This window comes from Salmo salar, chromosome ssa10 (assembly GCF_905237065.1).
Source record: "Salmo salar chromosome ssa10, Ssal_v3.1, whole genome shotgun sequence".
NCBI lineage: Eukaryota > Metazoa > Chordata > Actinopteri > Salmoniformes > Salmonidae > Salmo > Salmo salar.
In genome coordinates this window covers 88,818,280-88,831,322 of record NC_059451.1, presented here as the reverse complement: position 1 = coordinate 88,831,322, position 13,043 = coordinate 88,818,280, and the positions used below count along the sequence as shown (strand labels likewise).

At 42.8% G+C, this 13,043-nt stretch overlaps 2 protein-coding genes across 4 annotated transcripts in view; both read right to left on the bottom strand.

Moving 5' to 3' along the window:
* Nucleotides 1–13,043, bottom strand: part of igf1ra (insulin-like growth factor 1a receptor) — a 127,620-nt gene that overhangs the window by 74,678 nt on the left and 39,899 nt on the right. The gene's annotated exons all lie outside the window — the stretch shown is intronic.
* Nucleotides 4,559–11,794, bottom strand: LOC123724461 (uncharacterized). Of its 2 annotated transcripts, none has more exons than XM_045688209.1 (2): nt 11,782–11,794; nt 4,559–11,621 (listed from the first exon to the last, which is right to left on the bottom strand). In XM_045688209.1, exon 2 carries the CDS (start codon nt 9,834–9,836, stop codon nt 7,263–7,265), a length of 2,574 nt encoding a protein of 857 aa, XP_045544165.1. In that variant the 5' UTR covers nt 9,837–11,621; nt 11,782–11,794; the 3' UTR covers nt 4,559–7,262. Both variants share the same exon structure in this region, with proteins under 2 accessions (XP_045544165.1, XP_045544166.1).

Here is a 13,043-nt window from a genome sequence, read left to right as displayed (position 1 = left end):
AGTGAAATAATCTGTCTGTAAACAATTGTTGGAAAAATTACTTGTGTCATGCACAAAGTAGATGTCCTAACCGACTTGCCAAAACTATAGTTTGTTAACAAGAAATTTGTGGTGGTTGAAAAACGAGTTTTAATGACTCCAACCAAGTGTATTTAAACTTTTGACTTCAACTGTAGCTTTACAGAGTCACATCTAACAATACAAATCTTTGTTTTCTAATCTATTTTTTGGTTAGCTAATAATTTCTGTTGACTGTAAATACTTGTTATGCATGCTTATGGTGTTATAACAATTCGCTTTTCACACGTTGAACATTTTTTACTCTGTTGCTATGGTCACCGGTGGCTGCCTTCCTCTGCGTGTGTGTGTGTGTATAAAGGACATCATGCTGCTTGCTTAACGAGTGCCACTTCCTCCCAATTCTGCCCATACCTGGCGCGAACTCAGGACCTCTCACAAACAAACGTCCTCCTCAAGCATCTTAGCCGATCATGCCACCTCAATAGCTAGCTAATGAGGCAAAGCAAGCAGGACACTTAAGGCTGAGGAGTATGTTTCACAGATCCCCATGTGCTACAGTATGTCTGTGTGTGTGTGTGTGTGTGTGTGTGTACGTGTGCGTGTGCGTGCGTGTGCGTGCGTGTGTGCGCAATTTATGGTTCACTTTCAAAACTAAAGTTCCTCATTAAAAGTGATGCAAAGGGATAGCGGAACAATGCCATATTTGGACTAGATAATGCTAAACAAGGTTGGAATGTTGTTACATAATAAAATATGTATACAATAATTCATTAATTTGACAATAAAAATAACTGCTGATCGATTAGACTGCATAATTGCATTGGGGCATACTTATATGCACTGTACAATAGAGCTAAGACACTAATATTTGTGTAAACTCTAAATAGTTCTACGGGTGTCACTGAGTAGGCTGATGCCCCATTTCATGAGTGCACAATCCATTGGTAATGCTGTACATGGCAATATGAATGCCCAATACATACAATAGACTGACTAGAAAGGTGATTTCCTACAGTCAAAGTCCTACAATAAGAGCGAAGACGCTAATATTTGTGGAAACTCTTCAAAATAGTTTTTTGTGGGTGTCACTGAGTAGGCTGATATCCCGTTTCATGGGTGCACAATCCATAGGTTAGGCTCTACAGTGTATATACTGTAAGTATGCCTCCAATGCAATTATGCAGTCTAATACATCAACAGTGGAATTTCCCCACCAACAAAATCCAGTTTATTGTCAGAATAATTAATTATTGTATTTAATTTTTAAATGATGTAACAACATTCTAACCTTGTTTAGCATTATCTAGTCCACATATGGCATATCCACTATTTGTATCCATTTGCATCACTTTCAATGAGGGACTTGTATTTTGAAAGTGAACCGCAAATTCCACTATTGTTCAGCAGGAGGACAAACACAACGTTGACCAACGTTCAGATAGAAATGTATTATGTAGAACAAACATGCCTCTCTGATTATAAGGAATCATGTCAGTTCTATTCACGGCCTTTCTATCTGCAACGTTCCAAGACGATTTTGTACTGAACCTACTGAGCTACAGGATACGAGCTCCGCTCAGCCTGTCGCTTGTCTGTCTGGAAAGCCTCCGCAAATGAAAATGTGTGGTGGGCAGGGTTGACCCCCGCCGTTCCGTGTGCCGTGGCGAGGGGCTTCTCTACAGATAAGGCTGCAGCTACACACACACACACACACATCTCTCTCTCTCTCTCTCTCTCTCTCTCTCTCTCTCCAGTGTATTACACAAACATGTACTCTGCTGCTCCGCAGTAGCCGTGTCTCTAGTCTGCTGCTGTTCAAATGGCCATTCATGGCAGTGCTGTGGTGTAAGAAAGAATCCATCAGAGGAAAGTGAGTGTGTCCCCCCAGTGTGTGCCTCAGCAGCCATTTCCCTCCACACTCATCTCATTACAGCTACAGAAGTGGAGGAGAAGAGGAAAACAACCACCACAGTTCAGTGTGATGGAGTCTGCCTGTCAGCTCGCTGTCATCCCTGTGCAGTACAGTACTCTCTCTCTCTCTCTCTCTCTCTCTCTCTGCCTTCCCTGTCTTACATTCCCTCTGCTGTTAACCAGGTATTAGCCTGAGATGAATCACTACATTAATTGCTTGGGATAGCTAGGGGATCTCTGTGTGTGTGTGTGTGTGTGTGTGTGTGTGTGTGTGTGTGTGTGTGTGTGTGTGTGTGTGTGTGTGTGTGTGTGTGTGTGTGTGTCAAACCGTTCACTTACAACCAGTCCTGATGGGTAAATGTCCCTGTGCTCCCTCTGTCTCCTCCTTAAAATGCAACTCATAAGAGGAACAGCGGGGCACTTAACACCACTTTGTTAGAGGGACACATGGCACTCTCTCTTTCTCCGTCTCATTCTCTGTTCCTCCTCAACTCAGAGCTGTTCCCGTAAGGTGTGTCCCCACACCCCTACACCCCCTCCAAGTCGGTCGACTGACTACTGGTGTTCTCAGATTGCTGCAGCTGTCAGGGAGGCCCAGCGGAGTGAGTGTCTTGTTTACCTAACTCACTGAGGTGGCAGAGCAGAGGGCTACCCTCATCTGCCAGCCTGCCTGCCAGGCCGCCTCCACAGCAAGCAGGTTAAGGAATGGCTATGAGAAGAACTGAACTGGTGTTGTTACAACAAACCTGTTTGCTTGGCTGGCCCTCTAGACAGGTGCCCAGTACTACATGGCCTCAAACCCATACATCTGCCAACAGGCAGGTGTCATATTCTCTAACATGTGATTAATAGTCATGTGAGAACTGAGACTGGGGCGGTTGAGGGAATACCTCTGTGTTCTGTTGTACTGTATCATCATGGCACCTTTCTCCAGAGGGTACCTCTAATCCATTTAGTGAATTAAACAAAGGTATTGGTTCCAATCACATGGATAACAGAAAAAAGGGTACTGTTGACCCCACAGGGACTTCAAAAGGTTCCACCTGAGCCAATGGGAGAGTGAGGAGTAGTAGGCCATCCAGCTCTTCTTTCTCCAGGGTTAGAACAGCACACAGGTGAGCAAGCTAAGAGTAAGAGCAGGACATTTCCATGTAAAAGGACCCATGAGCACCAACACGTGAAGTTCATAGGAGCATGTCAAATGAAAGCTAAGTCTATATAACAGCACAGTACAGTATAGTACAACACAGTAGAGTACACTACAGAGTAGAGCACACTAGAGTTGAGTACACTATAATGTACTGTATTGTACTGTACTGAACTCTACTTTATTGTACTGAACTATACTCTACTGTACTGAACTCTACTGTACTTTACTTTACTGAACTATACTCTACTGTACTGAACTCTACTGTACTTTACTTTACTGTACTGAACTCTACTCTACTACACTGTTCTGTGCTATACTGTTCTTTAATGTGCTGTGCTATACTGTTCTCTACTGAGCTCTACTGTGCTGTACTTTGATGTCCAAACTTGTGAACCATAGACGTCTATGATTGGTTCAGATTTGATCTGGTCCGGACCATCCAAATTCGGTCTTGTTTTGGGCAGAGCTCATTAAAATAATATCAAGTGAGAAGAATAATACCCAAATATGCCAAGGAGGATATTGTATATTTATACCTTTGTGTACTTATTTAGGATACATCCCCATGAAGAAAATGACAATCATTGTGTCATGGCATAGCTGACACCCCATTATTTTCTGTGTAAATTGTTCAAAGTAGTCCTTGTGCATAGAGTTGTATGGTTTGTTAAACTTTGAAATCAATGGTTTTTGTTTGGCATACAGTTTAAGTGGAAAATCAGCGCAATTCCGTTACCGTGGAATTGACCAGCACCAACACATCAATGACACCTCCACATCAGACCAGTTACCTCAAAACAGCATAAACTTGCCAACTCATGGCACCACCTGCATGACAGCCTAACATTGCCCTTAAAGGGCAACTCCAAACAGTGCATTTCTACGTTTTATAGAAAAAATATAAAGTTAAAGCGTTTTACTGAATGACAACATCATAAATTAAAACATTTTAAAAACACTTATTTCCAAACACTATGAGATTTGAGGTAACTTGGGGAGTAAGAAAATACCCTCCCTCTGACTAGAAAAGATCATCAAGGACATCAACCACCCGAGCCACTGCCTGTTCACACCGCTACCATCCAGAAGGCGAGGTCAGTACAGGTGCATCAAAGCTGGGACCGAGAGGCTGAAAAACAGCTTCTATCTCAAGGCCATCAGACTGTTAAACAGCAATCACTAACTCAGAGAGGCTGCTGCCTACATTGAGACCCAATCACTGGACACTTTAATAAATGGATCACTAGTCACTTTAAACAATGTCACTCTAAATAATGCCACTTTAATAATGTCTACATATCTTACATTACTCATATCACATGTATATATTGTATTTTATACCATCTAGTGCACCTTGGCTATGCCGCTCGGCCATCGCTCATCCATATACTTACATGTACATATTCTCATTCACCCCTTTTAGATTTGTGTGTATTAGGTAGTTGTTGGGGAATTGTTAGTTTACTTGTTAGATATTACTGCACTGTCGGAACTAGAAGCACAAGCATTTCTCTACACTCGCATTAACATCTGCTAACCATGTGTATGTGACCAATAAAATGTGATTTGAACTGAGCTTTTTTAGGACCTTTCTTATCTTTTTAATCATAGAAACGTGCTGTTTTCACATATATAGACACTGGTATGTTGCTGAAGATAGTGTATATGAGGTTGAAAAGTGGCGGAATTGCCCTTTAACTCTTTGCCCTGATTCCCCATTCCCTCAATGCATGGAGAGAAACAATGGAAATCCCAAATACCATTCGGCATCCGCTAATCTTGATTAACAGTTTTAAAAAGAATAAGAAGGGCGGAATTTGCTATAAATACCCTGATTTGTTGGGGTCTAAGAGGCTAAATGCGGCATGCTGGAGTAGCTGTGCTCTGATGCACTGGGGTGGGCTGAATAGGAAGAGATGTTTTGGGAGACTAATTTCCCGTCATACATTCTTTATTTGAGCCGTGTTCCTGTGACTGTTTAAACTCCTCTAATGCCCGTGATGCTACGGAGCACAAAGGGTTATTATACATAGAGCAGGCATCGTCATGGTGACAGGACAGAACTAGAACTAGGCCCTCTGGTTCTTCAACAACACACTGCTAGCCAATGAGGAACTCCAGATCCCCAATGCGCTCTTTAATTTAGCGACAATTTAAGATGATACCCTCTCAGAACTCCTACATATTTTCCACTTGCTTGCTCTGGACCAAATGACACAGGGAAAAACAATGAGTCATCGGTTAAATGTGCCGGCTTACATTGTTTAATTGTACTGATCCACTGAAAGGAGGGTAGGAAACGATGAGCACAGAAGTGCCAGCTGTGACAGAACTGTCTGTCTGGACTGAGGGGGAATTGAGGAACGGGGTCTTGGGAGGACAGAGGTTGTGTCCTATTTTTGCCTTTGTAATCACTGTAGCTCCCTCCAGTAACCACGAGCACAACCGTTCCTTGATTTTAACTGGCGGCTTTATTCTGTAGTTTTAGTCAGAATTATCACCTTCCGTGAGAACTATAAAGTAAATGAAAATACAGTTAAGCACACTCTTACAACTTTCTTGTCTTACGAGTGACTTATTAGCTTGGTATAACTCTGAAGTGCTTACATACATAAACAGTTTAGCTGGAGCTATAACAGTATCAGATTAAACACATTAATTAAGGAAAAATACCTCATTGGCTGCTAATTACAGAAGGGAGGAAATCAAAACTTCACACTTAACATTCCTGGCATGAATTCACGCTTCATCCTTAATTATTACAACGTTACCATCCTAACATACACACTTCAACCTTTACGAACTACACCCGAAGACATGAAAACTTAGCTAACACAGCGCGGGACTGCCTTCACTCCAAAGGTGTGTTGCTACGATAATGATCCCCGTTACAACAGTTATTAGCCACATAGTTCCACTTGTCTTATCATTTCCCCCGCATAGCGAACACGTAAACAATTCAAACAAAAAACAACAACATAGACTTATAGGTTAATTGTCAGTTACACTCCCACCAATCACCGGTGATTTCTGTGAAAGAGGTCTGCAGGTTTCTTGATCGGCTTCCAGGAGGGTGACTGTCTTATGGATGGGCCTCTCCAGATAGGTGGTTTTGGTGATGCGGTTACCTCTCTCATCCAGGGTTGAGTCGCTGATCAGTAACTTGAATCTTCTCACCCGGCCATCCTGTCCCGGGTACACTTCTGTAACCTTTGCCAATTTCCACTGGTTGCGTGGTGGAGTATCATCTTGCAAGATGACAATGTCATTAATCCTTGTGTTTCTTCTGTCTTTATTTCATTTCAGTCTGTGTTGGAGGTTTAGGAGGTACTCTTTCTTCCACCTTGTCTAGAATTCATTGGCTAAGAATTGTACTCTGCGCCATCTCTTGCGGAGATAAAGATCTTCCTTGATGAACTGTCCAGGTGGTGGTAAGATAATTGTGGACTTCATTGTCAAGATCTGTGCTTTGCTTAATGCGTTGAATACGGTTAGCTACAAAGATGTGGAATCTTCTGGCTTCATTGTTGATGTAGCCAAGAACTACCTTCGAGTCTGTCCAGAAGAATTCCTGTAGAACCTTGTATCTCTAGCTCCTTTTTGAGCATGTCACTTGTTCGAACAGTTACCACCGCTGCTGAAAGTTCCAGTCGTGGTATGGTCGTAACCTTAGAAGGGGCGACTCTCGACTTCCCATAACTAGGGAGCAATGAACTTCTCCTGCTATGCTGATTGTTCTGAGGTATGAGCACTCTCCATAACCTGAGGTACTAGCGTCGGAGAAGTGATGGAGCTCATAACTCTGCATTTCCTTGAAACTTGATGGCAAGTAGCCTCATTGGATCCCTTATTTCAGAAAGGTTTTGTAGACCTTGGAGCCAGAATTCCCACTGGGAACGTAGGTCATCTGGAAGGGGGTCATCCCAGTCGATCTTGTCACGACACATCTGCTTCCCTGCCAGGACAAAGGGTGCCACAAACCCAAGCGGATCATATACAGAGGCTACTGTAGACAACACTCCTCTTCTTGTGAGTGGGCGCTCCTTGACAACTACTCTAAACTGGAACTCGTCTGATGCGACACACCACAGTACACCAAGTGCCCTCTCCATGTGTGGTTCACCCAGAGCCATATCCAGGTCTTTGGCACCCTCAGCACGTTCTTCCTTGGGAATTGTGGCTATAACTTCCTTGCTGTTAGAGATAAACTTGTGCAACCGAAGTTTGCCAACCCAACATCAACATAAAAGTTCCTTTCTATGAACTGGATAGACTCCTCACTGAAGCTTCCTCGTCCTTCGGCAGCAAGATGGTTGAGGCCATAGTTGGCACACCCAGGAGATGAAGCTGCGCCGAACAAGTGGACCTTCATACGATACATTGAGGGTTGAGACTCTAGATCTCTGTTCTCCCACCAAAGGAACCGCAGATAATCTTGGTCTTCTGCTTTCACATGAAACTGGTGGAACTTGCGCTCTACGTCACACATGACTGTGACTGGACCCTTAAGAAAATGGCAAAGGACACCCAGCAACGTGTTTGTCAACTCTGGACCGGTAAGGAGATGGTCATTTAAGGACGTCTCTCGAAACTTCACTGAGCAGTCAAAGACGACTCGTATCTTCCCAGGCTTTTGTGGGTGATAAACCCCATGGTGCAGGATGTACCATGCTGGATGCTTGTTAATTTCCTCCTCGGAGACCTTCTCAGCATCTCCACAAGCTATGGTCTCTTCCATGAATGCTGTGTAGTCCTTATAGTACTGCTTGTCTCTCCTTAGCCTCCTTTCCAGGCACTTGAGATGGTGAACTGCACATGTCTTATTGTTCGGCAGGTTGGGTCTTTCTTCCTTAAATGGCAGCGGCATCTCGTAATGTCCACTGTCCTTGTGTCTGATGCCCGCTTTCATTTTTGTCAGGAACCGGATATCCTCTTGAGATATGAGGTCCTCTTCTGCAGCTCTCTCGTTGAAGTCGGATTCAAGCGTCTTGATAATGTCCAGTGCTGTGATTACCTCTCTTACGTGTGTTCTACAAACATAGTGCACTTGATTTGTGAGGTTGGAAGAACATTGAAGACTTGGCATCACCTGTCTAACGATAACCCGATGACTCATTCCAATAGCATCGCCATAGTCGATACATGGGTTTCCATAGCCAACTATGCTCCAGCCAAGGTCTGTTCTCTGAGCAAAAGGCTGATTTCCCTTACCAGACAAAAATTTTATTGGAAGGAGAGCCTGGGAGCAGTTGTAGCCAATTAAGAGACCGACATCCCAGCTCTGTTGAGGATCAATCTCCTCTGCAATGTGTTCAAGAGGAGACCATGCTCTTGCAGTCTCTGGAGTAGGAATATCATTACTGTTTGCCGGAATAAAGTCTCTTGAGTAGGTCGTTGGCAGAGGGATTTTCTTCTCCAAGTAAAACCCTCTAACCTGCAAACCAGACAGCTTCTGGCAGAGCACGATGGTATTCCTTGAAGCCATTGTAGAGAGTTTCAGTTGTACTAGCTCCTTCTTCGTATTGAGAGCTTTTGTTGTCTCTTCAAGGATAAAAGTGGTGTCGCTCTGGGTGTCAAGAACTGCATACACGAGAACTTCACGATTTGGCTCGCTTGTAGTTGACACCCATACTGGAAAGATTGTGGAGGTGTGAGTGTTGTTAATGTCCCTTACGACTCTGTAAGATATGGCCTCACTTGACGCTCTAGTCCCCTTATCTTGTGGGGGCTCTGTCTTCCTATCCCTTGACCTTTCTTTAGTACGATCTTCATGCACGCAGGATGGATGCCTCCTCTGACATGTGTCACAGGTGTTCCTGTTATCACAATCTTTCGAATGATGCCCAGGCCTTAAACAGCCAAAGCACAATTTATTCTCTTGAACAAACTTCTGTCGCTCTGCGGTGGGCTTATCCAAGAACTTCCAACATTTATGGAGACTGTGACCTGACTTCTCACAGAAGACACAACTAGTAACAGTATCTTTCTCATCAGAGTTAGTTGCTAATACCCTTGCTCCGGGGCTTTGAATCCTTGGCGTCTTAGGTTTTCCATTTTCGCTTGGTTTCAAAGCATGAAGGGATGTTACAGGATTGCAAGCGATCTTGGCTTCTCTCGTGAGAAACTTCACAAACTGACTGAAGCTAGGAAAGATTTCAGTTTCTTCTAAGATGTCTGTGACCTTTCTATTCCATCTTGAAGTTAGCCAATCTGGAAGTTTAGGGAGGATCTTTTTGTTTTCATTACAGTCATTAAGCACCTCCAGGCCCTTATTCTGAGACATAGCAGCCTCACAGCTGCGAAAAAAGTCTACAAGGTCTCTAAGTTCAAGACTGTCCTTGGATCCTATCTTAGGCCATGCATTAAGCTTATCTCTGAAGGACTTGGCAATGAGGAATTTGCTTCCGTACCTTTCTTCAAGAATGGTCCACGCAGCATGGTAGGCTGACTCTGTTCCTAACATAAAGTAACTTTCGATGGCTTTCTTGGCAGGCCCACCGACATATTTTCTTAAGTAATATATCTTCTCAGTTGCTGGTATGTTCTTCCTCTCTATCAGAGTCTGAAAAGAGACCTTCCAGTCAGTGAACGAGAGTGGTTCTCCATTGAATGTTACTGGTTCTGGTATGGGGAGGCGGCTTTCACTGATTGATTCCGCTAGTAACCTGAACATGGTCTTGGTGCCATCTTCTTGTTGTGTGCTTGTCACAACAGGTTGTGGTGAGAGACTGTGAAATGAGCCACTTCTGTGCATGACTTCTTTCACAGATTTGCAGTTAGAGAGTAGTTGCTCTTCTCGTCCTCTGAGTTTTCATCTTGCTCATACACTTGCATCCGTGCCTTGGCAGCATTTAGTTTCTTGAGCACTTGTAGGTGCTCTAACTCTCTATGCTTGTCTTCTAGCGTCCTTCGTCTGGCAGCATTTTCTACCTCTAACTTGACTCGCAGCGTAGCTTCTTCTAAGCTGCGTTTCACAGCCTCAGCTTCTTGCTCCATTGTCCTCTTCTTATCTTCATCTTCGAGTCTCTGAAACTCTTCTAGTTGGCAATCTTGCGTAACCATTACTTCTAAAGCTGCTTGGTTGGCAGCAACTTCTGCCGCAGCCTCTTGTCTCTTGACAGATGACACGCTTGAGCGTCTGGAGTTGACCTTTGAGCTGATTTGAGACTGGGAGGAAGCACTTGAGGGCTGATAGTTGAGACTTGACTTATGTGAGAGTTCGGACATGCACAAGGAATTGCTGTCCTTCCAGTGCAGCTCTATCTGGTTACTTTGACCTTCTTCTCTGCCTTTTAAATGACACCTTACAGTCTTGATAATAGACATTGTAACTGCTTCACAAGTATCAACTCTGCGGCGTATATCGTTGTTGGGAATGTCGATTTGACGCAAATTTACATAGACAAGGTTTAGCTCTGTAGAGGTATGGCTAATCTTGTTTAAGAGGTCTTCTAGTAGGTCTTCAGAGCAACAGCCTGTCAGTGACAGTTTTGCTTCCTTTTCCAGAGCCTTCCACTTCTCATAGCTGACCCTGAAATGATGTTCGAGCTGTCTCCACATTTCGTCGCGCAGTTCTCTGCCCTTTTCAGTTAACCTGTGGACCCTCTCACCTTTTCGTGGCTCTTGTTGTGATGTCTCATTAGCAGCCACTGTATCATCATTTGCTGGCAGCCATGACTCCACACCAGTCTGGGTCTCTTCCTGCTGCTCTGTTTGTTCTGATGAAGGCTTGAAGTTTGCGAGGTGTTGCTGCAGCTGCTCAACTTGACCCACCCCATCTCTATCACCTTTAGTGAAACTACCTCTTTCTGACATTCTAAATCAAATCAAATCAATTCTAGGTAAGGTTTGGATAAGTGAGTAGGTAATTTATACTCCAATTCACTGTAATTTAAACCTTAGTACATGGTATAAACATGTTTAATGCTTGTAACAAAGGCTTGAACAAACACCTTACCAAACAATTACACTATTAACTTACAGGTGAAAATAGAATTAATAGGTGTACGCTGACCCTTAATGTTTTGTAACTATATATATATTTAGTAAGTATCAAATAATATTTTCCAGTAATACACATACCAGCGATACATTAAGATAGAAAGACCAAATGCATAATACCAGCATCTTGATGAAATACACAACTATCTCCAGTCCTTACGAATTGTAATCTTAAAGTCTCTTATTAGCTGTTCACAAGGCTAGGACCACCTTCAAACACCTTGACTTGTACTTGCGTGTCTGACTTTCCTGTTAGCCTTGACCTTATGTTGCCTCATGACGCTTCCTTATGTGGAGATTTTCTTCTTAGGTTGCAGGTAGGTGCAAAACTCTTATCTGGCAGATGACAGGGCCTACCAGGATTTGGGAATCTTGTAGATGTTTTACAGCTGGATGAGATTCTTCTTTGTCTCTTGCTCGTGAAGAGCATTGAGTTCTCACTGTAGCTCCCTCCAGTAACCACGAGCACAACCGTTCCTTGATTTTAACTGGCGGCTTTATTCTGTAGTTTAGTCAGAATTATCACCTTCCGTGAGAACTATAAAGTAAATGAAAGTACAGTTAAGCACACTCTTACAACTTTCTTGTCTTATGAGAGACTTATTAGCTTGGTATAACTCTGAAGTGCTTACATACATAAACAGTTTAGCTGGAGCTATAACAGTATCAGATTAAACACATTAATTAAGGAAAAATACCTCATTGGCTGCTAATTACAGAAGGGAGGAAATCAAAACTTCACACTTAACATTCCTGGCATGAATTCACGCTTCATCCTTAATTATTACAACGTTACCATCCTAACATACACACTTCAACCTTTACGAACTACACCCGAAGACATGAAAACTTAGCTAACACAGCGCGGGATTGCCTTCACTCCAAAGGTGTGTTGCTACGATAATGATCCCCGTTACAACAGTTATTAGCCACGTAGTTCCGCTTGTCTTATCATTTCCCCCACATAGCGAACACGTAAACAATTCAAACAAAAAACAACGACATAGACTTACAGGTCAATTGTCAGTTACAATTACATAAAGCGCCACACACACACTGTGCCCTCTGTAACAATAGAAAAAACTTCTTAGGGATTGCCCCCTTTTTTTCAATTTTCGCCTACATGACATACCCAAATCTAACTGCCTGTAGCTCAGGCCCTGAAGCAAGGATATGCATATTCTTGGTACCATTTGAAAGGAAACACTTTGAAGTTTGTGGAAATGTGAATTGAATGTAGGAGAATATAACACAATAGATCTGGTAGAAGAAAATACAAAGAAAAAACCAACTGGTCTTTTTCTACTACCATCTTTGAAATGAAAGAGAAAGGTCTCAGTTGTAGCCATCACTCTGGTTGTAATTCCGATACTGTCCACAAGATGGCAGCAGTGGATGTGCAAGGTTTTGGATGGATAACTTGAAAAATTAGTGGACAACACGACTTATAGTGTGAAGTCCCCAGGTACATTTGGGAAAATTGTGAAGCAGACATTCACATTTAAATTCAATTTTTCTGCAAGAATATCGTCAAACCTGTATACTTGGACTTTGATTTAGCTTTCCAAGTATTAGTAGCCATATAAGTTCAACATTTGCAAAACAACCAGTTTTCATAACTTTATAATTCTGAATATCCTTATAATTTTTGTCCAAAATGAAAAGGTATGCTGTCGTACAAGGTTAGAAGCTACATTTTACGACATATATATGGTTTCCGGATACTCACGTAAAGCCCAGCTCATTGGCTATCTAGCTAGCTTTGTTTGACCCTGATTGGTGCTTATTTGACAAAGATAGTCGTTCAAGAGATGGCCGCCTGCGTCATCGGCGTGCCATGAAGGCGTCGCTCTCTGACCAAATATGGTGTCCTATAGGATATACTACACCCCTAGTGAAATAGTGAAGTCTTGTTACCTTCTAGGATCTCTGAGGAATAGATATGAATGTGATTTGACTC